General features: G+C 45.6%; 1 protein-coding gene across 1 annotated transcript; it reads right to left on the bottom strand.

The window, feature by feature from the left end:
- Positions 1-2,118: 2,118 nt before the first annotated feature.
- LOC133928906 (NAC domain-containing protein 48-like) lies at positions 2,119-4,162 on the bottom strand. The gene is made up of 3 exons (XM_062375426.1): positions 3,815-4,162; positions 3,367-3,641; positions 2,119-2,891 (listed from the first exon to the last, which is right to left on the bottom strand). Exons 1-3 carry the CDS (start codon positions 4,002-4,004, stop codon positions 2,409-2,411), a joined length of 948 nt encoding a protein of 315 aa, XP_062231410.1. The 5' UTR covers positions 4,005-4,162; the 3' UTR covers positions 2,119-2,408.
- Between the last annotated feature and the right edge of the window lie 3,502 nt (positions 4,163-7,664).

Below are 7,664 nucleotides of genomic sequence, written 5' to 3'. Positions count from 1 at the left end.
AGGCCTATAAGCACCAATCACTCACTAATCTTGTGTTTAATCTCCTTGGATAATCACATTAAGCATTTTGGTGGCTTGGATATCTTCTCAAGTGTGTATGAGCTTCCTCTAAACTCCAACAGCTTGCCATACCTTCAAATGACTGAGTGGAGGGGTATTTATATCCTCAAACCTACGCACTAGCCATTAACCCAACGACTCAAAAAAATTGTTAACATCGGATGATCCGGTGAGAACAATAGTACTAACACCAGATCATCCGGTTAGTACACTCTCATAAACTAGTCGTTGAAACCCTACTCAAGCCTCTATGAACATCAGACATTCTGGTATATACTTCATCTCCATCACCAGACTATCTGGTGAGTTATCCCAAGCTATCTGAGCCTTTCCTTCTTCTCTATGTAAATTGCTCCGATGCACTTCATCACCGGACTATCTGGCGAGTTGACTTTAGCCAACCGAGCCAATGCAACTCTCTCTGAAAATAATACTCCGGTGTACACAACATCTATCACCGGACCATCCGGTGCCTTGAACTTCGTTCTTCAACACTTGGCACCCTGTGTAAATTAGTTTGGTGTTAAGCTTTCGGTGTGTACAACACATACACCGGACCTTCTGGCGTAGTGAACTCCTTCTATCCATTTGTGCTATTTATTGTTCAGTGTGTGCAACACATTGATTACCGGACCATCCGGTGCTTTGATCTTCAACTTCAATGGATGCAACCTTTTCTGGACAAAATGCTCCTGTGTGTATCTTCTCTGATCACCGTACCTTCCGGTGAGGTCTTCAGACCTCTCTCCCCTTTGTCAGATATGCTCCAGTGAGTTCAACACCCAGAGCACCGGACCATCCGGTGAGGCAAATCTTCCTAGGACTTCTCCAATTCAATCCAACTTTGTTCCGGTTGCGATGACTTCTTTATATATTGAATCCATAAGACCTACTAACATATATTCTTGGTAAACATGTTAGTCACATTGACTATATTGTCATTAATCACCAAAATCATAATCATAGCCTAATATGGTCATTTTTGCTACCCGTTGATGAGGATATTCTATAAACACTATATATAAGAGGTATATGACGATAGTATATATCCTATTCGGTTCAAGACTGTAGCCATCACAGAATAAGCGTATTAAGATAAAATATAACGAATATAATCGTATCGGATAGGCAAGCTATCTCCTATTTGGTTAGAATTTATTTAGAAGTCTACCTCCGAAAATATTACATCAGAAGAAATCTGGGTAGGTCATGACCGAATTTCCCTCACTCTAAAAGGAGGAGAGATGATATGTTCAAGTTAATCTAATTCAAAGCGAAGCAAGCCTGGGAAAGCCAATTCACACAAATTGAAGCATTATACCAACTCGAGCATTGAGATCTTTAAAGTTGTGAACCCCAAACCAGGTCTAGTCGGGTAGAACATCAATACATGTTAAAGATCTATGGCAGAATTAATCATCATTTGACTAGATCTTAGCAATAGGAACACGGCACAATCTATCTAATTCTTAGGATTAGATTCATACATAAATATATTTATACTACATAATCCTAAAAATAATCAAACCAAAAAAGTACGTAGGGCTATTATCTAATTCAGAGATTTAAACTTATATAAATCTATATCCCTCTTTGCGACACTTATTGACGACTATATAGGTATTTCTATTTTCATATTACGAACAATAGTCGTATACAAATTCTAGACAACTAGGGAGAACAAAACGACGCACATAGGAACAGGGATGAGCAATCTGGTAGATCGAAAATTCCAGCTGACTTTCTTGTAAAAGAAAACGTGAAATGTGTGATACACTTTGTAACTGAAATTCACACATGTTGATTTGAAAAGAAACACTATCCAGAAAACAAGGATTTGAAGAGAACAATGGGACCAAAGCATTCACTCAACATAAATCCGTTACAAAGATATTGTACTCAAGTTATGCCTATACTACCTCGTTGTTCTCCTCCAGCTTTGCCGCCAAGCTAGTACTAGCAGCTACAATATCGATCGATCTGATATGCATCGATGCACGACTTTGCAGTACCAATACCGTGCATGCATGCGAGATCTCGTACCAAATCAACAGGATCAAGAAGAAAAACAAAATTTATTAAGTAATTAAACAAGAACCCAAGCCCAGCACCAAATTAATCGATCGCATATACATAGCCTAGTTCAATTCTCGCTGCAAACTAGTGCTCCTGCTCCTCGACCAGGGCTCCACGGCCTCATCGCCGCCGTCCAGACCACTTGCATGATTGCATCAGATAGCACCAAACATCCAACGGCCGGTAGCATACCGGGCCGATCGATGTCGGCGGCTCGCCAGAGTCACCCCGATCCCAACCCAACTGCGCACGCGGCCGGACACCGTCCTGGCTCAGAACGGCCTGCCCCAGTACGTGAGGATGTCCTGGAGCAGTGGGTCCCCCGCAGGTAGCCCCGCCGCCAGGTCGAGCTGCCCGGCCAGCATCGAGCCGACCGGGTTCACGCCCGGGCCAGGGGCGGTGGCGAACGTGCGCTCCCACTCGGCGATCTTGGGCTGGCTCTGAACCTCCGGCCGCTCGCCGCCGCACGACAACGTCCCGGTCGCCAACGCGTGCCCCGAGCAGCTCGAGTCCGCGTGCGCGCGCGGCGTCGAGTCCGATGGCCGGACCTCGTAGTACGCCGCCAGCTCCGAGAACAAGGGAGGCGCGTAGCCCGTCCCTGCGGCCCCGGGAGGCAGCAGAGCTGGCTTCTGTTCCGGCGGGGAGCCGACGGCCGCCTGCTCCCCGTGGCTCGCCGCCTCGGCACGGCCCCCGCCGGTCGGCTTTTCCGGCGCGCCTTTCTTATTGTAGATTCGGCACAGCACCCAATCATCCAACTGCAGCAGCAAAAAACGAAAGAAAAACAAATCTTTTGATTAATTTGAGCTATCATTTCGTACCATAACCATATCGCCGTATCTATCATCCAAAAAGGAATAACAATTATGTGCTATTTTATTAATGAAATCCGAAGGCATTATTGATGTGCCATTTTCGATCGTATCCGATCACTGTCACAGCCCGCAATAGCGCGAAAAATAATTGGCGCCCGAGAGAGATGACGCACGGCGCGGCATCTCCAGCGTTCACACCTCGAGGAAAACAATCAGCCCGTCAGAGAGACACAGACTCAAGGAGGAATCATTCACCATCTCCTCTCACAGAACTCGATCGCTAATGATTCTGTGATCCATACGTGGCTATGATTATGTTCTTATCTGAACATATCGATCGATACGGTACTGATGACCAGTAGTGACAACACAGTGACAAATGAATCGATATTTTCTGCACAGAGATAGGAGAACTTACCCTGAGGCTGTTCTTCTTGCGGGCGGAGCGGTCGACGTCGGCGAGGCGGTACTCGTGCATGATCCAGTTGGTCTTGTCACCTTTGGGCGCCTTGCCGGCGTAGAAGACGAGCGCCTTCTTGATGGCCACCGGCTTTGGCACGCCCACCGGCTTGTCGGCACCGGTGGCCTTCCAGTAGCCCGTTCCCGCCGCGCGATTCGGCCGTGACCCGTTCGGGTACTTGCGGTCCCGCGGCGAGAAGAAGTACCAATCCTTCTCGCCGTACAGCGCCATTCCTATGATTGCACACACACATAGGCAATCAATTACTACCAGCTAGCGTACGTCTGAGCTCTGTACGCACTACATGCACAAATGCGCGAAAAATCAGAAACAAACTCCTCTCACAGAACTCGATCGCTAATGACTTGGAATTGAAACGTGCATGCAAGGAGTGGACGACACGTACTTGGAAGCTGCCAGGGGTCGTACTTGTAGAGGTTGACCTCGGCGATGATGGGCACGGCGATGGGCAGGCCGGCGCACCGCCGGCAGAGGTAGTGCATCACCAGCTCCTCGTCCGTCGGGTGGAACCGGAACCCCGGCGGCAGCTGCAGGTCCTGAGGCTGCGCTGCCGGCCCTCCGCCGTCGCCGCTCATCTCCTTGTTGATTGATTCCTCCTCCGAAGAGGCCGGCGGCCTCCTAACAATCTGCCGACGCTGCTCAAGGTGATCAGTTCCAATCAGCTGCTGGTTTGATCCTCCTGCGGCGCTCTCGCTCTCTTCTGGTCGTGCAAGACGCGAGGAGGCTTGGAAACATGCACCGTGCGGCACGGGCGCCATACATAGCGCGTGGGGATCTTGACGCGTGTGCGCCGAGCTATAGTGACCGTTGACGAGAACACGTGGAGGGCATCGGACGGGTGGCGGCTTCTACCACCGCTTACGCCACGGCGTTTGCACGGGGGCGCGGGCGCGGCCAGGGCCCACCGAGTGGCGGCTCAAATGCAAAGGTGTTCCGTTTTGCGGGCCCCGCGGGGAACGAGCGTCCGTCCTAGGACGACACGTTCAGAATTCTACGCATCCGGTGAATCATTATGGGGTGATTCAGGAACCAAACACACTTCATCAAGGAATAAAGCGCCAATTTTTCTTTAATAAATAACTTTCTTTTCATGAATATTATATTGTGCTTGGTCTGAACTTCTAAATTTTCATATTGACTGGTTCAATCACCATAGGGTTAATGTACAACCAAAATAATTTTATTGTTTAAACCTTACTTTTTAGTCGTGTTATCTGGGGCACAACCTGTTGCATGGACAAAGTACTACACGAATACACGAGGGGCGGGGATGCCCCCATAACTAAAGGTAGTGGTCTGGAATGGTACTTGGCACATTCGGTCATGCCACATAGACTTCTATTGGTACAGTGACGAGGAGCAATACCATGTAGCAAAAGTTTGTTTATAGTTTGGGTATAAAAGGATCAGGATCATGCATGCACTGATGCATTTTTTTGGCACAAAATGGTGTAATATTGAGATACTCCCTCCGATTGTAAATGTAAGTCGTTTTAGATTTATGCACAAGGATTAAGAAAGTAGATTAAATGATCTTGTTGCTCTTTATTTATTCTGCATTGAAAAAGATATCTCATTCATTTGTGAGAGTAGTAGTATTTATTAAACAAGAGTAAGATATGAACAAAAGAGAAAAAAACGCATAGAAGTTCGAGAATAACTTATATTTAGAGAATAGTTAAGGAGACTAAAACGACCTACATTTACAATCAGAAGAAGTATAAGATTTTCTCATACTCTGAAGGTCAACTCAACTCAATTCATGATGATAACAAGAAAATAAGGGCCATATCTTAATCAACCCAATTGTCACCTCTCACGTTATTCATCGAAAACTATAAATAAATTAGATTCCCAATTTTAAGCAAACAATCCCAACACGAATTATAGTCCAACTCAACTCAACTCAATATGTTACAGACAATCCAGATGCCAAAATAAATCTCGTTAGGGTGGTTAGGACAGATAGTTATTTCATTGTTGAAGCCTAGGCTTTGCGTTTGAGTTGTGAGCTCCTAGATTACTTTTCATCAATTATTACACTAATTTGATTCATGGATACAACCACCACATGTTTGATGTCGCACTTCTATTTTATTGGTTACATAATTGTTTTATGTATTTTAGTAACACTATGTATACATTGTTGACCATGTTTGATCAACATATATATATATATATATATATATATCCTTGTGAATAAAATGCTTTCCAATATAATGGTATGGAGGGGTATTTTTTTTGCTTCTGTCTGGCCATGTTGTGTGTTATACATAATTATACCATTCCATTCTTATATGCTTAGAATATAGATGGGAATTTCAAGGAATGCTTTGAGTTTTAAAAAGAAATTAATTAAACCAAGGACAAATTGCAAGTGCAAGGAAAATAACTCAAAAGTTCGGCACTAGGGAGCATTACTATTCATGTTTTGTACTATTGTGTTGTTTTTCTATTATGGTAGAGCAAAATGAGTGACAATATACTGTTTCTATAAATATTTCCATATTGATCACTCAGTTTATAGCACAGAGTAGTACTGACGTTTCAAATAAAAGTGATCTGTCCAACTAAGTAGAAAAGGATAGACAAGTGTGGCTGCACGTGGTATAGGGCTGCTCGTCTCGCCGTAAGTTATTGACCAGTACCAAATGTGACAACCTTCAATTCAAGTTACAAAACCATGAATTTGAAACAGAAGTTAGGGTGCTTGATGTACAAGGTTATGATCTTATTTTAGGCATTGACTGGTTGTCAAGTTTTGGTCAAATAACAGTTGACTGGAGTATTAATAGAATCTATAGTATTCATATAGAATAAGAATAAAATGAAGATAATAAACTGTGGATAGCTACTATATAAATTTATGTTATTTGCACCAGAGTGCTTATAGAATAATATAATAATATGTAATAGTATTTGACTATACGACATACACCTTTTATTATGCATGAGATAAAAAAAATCTAGTTGGTCACTTCACGTCATGACAACCACACATAATAGGGGATGTCATCAGTAAGGGCTCGTCTAGCTAGAATGAACTCAAAACACCTCACATTTTGTTTAATATTCTAAATCCATTATTCTAATTTGTCCGCCCACTCCCCTCAGGCGTTGATAGGTGGGCGCACACCCTTCTTTCGTCCGCTTCTCGTCCATCCGTCTTGACGTTTCGCCCTTCCTCGCAGAAACGGCACGCAGAAAGGCGGGTCCTCCATGTCCCGTCCTGTGCATCCTTTCACAAAAGAATCGTGCTGCCAGGTGGGGCCCCTGCGCAATCGCCCCAACTTCTCCTGAGCGCCACACCCCCTCACCCCATCCGCTCCTCTCTACTCTCCAGCCACCCGAGCCACCACAGCCTCCTCCTCCTCCATGCCCGAGCCGCACCTGCGATGCCACCCCCGCTCTCCCTCCGCTCCCCCTTCCCTGACCCCCTCGCTCTCCTCACCTCCCTGCCACCTCGCGACTCCGCTGCCCCTCCGCCACCTAGCTGATTCCCCACACAACTCCTTAGCCACGCCACCTCCCCATCGCCCCCTTTCAGGCATGCTGATGTCACTCATCTCCTCCTCCTTCACCATAACCCCGACCGACCTGCCGCAGCTTCGTAGCCACCTCCCCCTACCCCCAGCCTGGGACTCCTTCCCAGGCCCCGCCGCACCTCCAAATGGTTCTTCTGTTCCTTTTTTTCACTATTTGCCTCTTTGATTTGTGTGGTGGTGATGGTGAGGCTTATGCGAGTTGTTTGGATGTGGCAATAAGATAAAGGCACGAATGGCGACTGTGTGAATGAAGCTGTTATGGAAGCAGTGGGAGAGAAATCGTCGCGCTCCTCCACGATCACCAGGAGGACATTGCCTACATCCGAGTACGTATTGTTTCATGTGTGTCAGACTTCTCATTGAAATGTTGCTTGCTTCTACTTCAATTAGTCATGGGGGCTTCCTTGCGGTGGTGTGTTTCCTCCATTTGGGAGGAGTTGCGCCCTTGCCTAGGGGTGAGAGTTGAAGGGTTTCTAGGTTGAGGATTTCCATGAGGAAGCTGCGATCGTTGGAGCACCAATGTGCAGGGAAGGCGATATTGGCGTATAATGATGAATTAGTCATTGATTTGGACAAAATGGCCACACAAATTCATAATTTGATTTTCATCAAAAGAAAAATCATGGTTTGATATCTTTGTTATGGAATAGATTAACTTCCTTAAATATGATGTTTTCTCTTTTACTTAGC

Source organism: Phragmites australis, chromosome 9 (assembly GCF_958298935.1).
Source record: "Phragmites australis chromosome 9, lpPhrAust1.1, whole genome shotgun sequence".
In the NCBI taxonomy this organism is placed as follows: domain Eukaryota; kingdom Viridiplantae; phylum Streptophyta; class Magnoliopsida; order Poales; family Poaceae; genus Phragmites; species Phragmites australis.
This window is presented reverse-complemented; position numbering and strand designations above follow the sequence as displayed.

Bases quoted from the DNA above. Each gene is read 5' to 3' on its own strand.
- LOC133928906 (XM_062375426.1), bottom strand. From the start codon at position 4,004: ATGAGCGGCGACGGCGGAGGGCCGGCAGCGCAGCCTCAGGACCTGCAG. The intron at 3,642-3,814 runs GTACGTGTCGTC...GTGCAATCATAG, and splicing joins CGACCCCTGGCAGCTTCCAA to GAATGGCGCTGTACGGCGAG. The intron at 2,892-3,366 runs GTAAGTTCTCCT...TTGCTGCTGCAG, and splicing joins GCAAGAAGAACAGCCTCAGG to TTGGATGATTGGGTGCTGTG.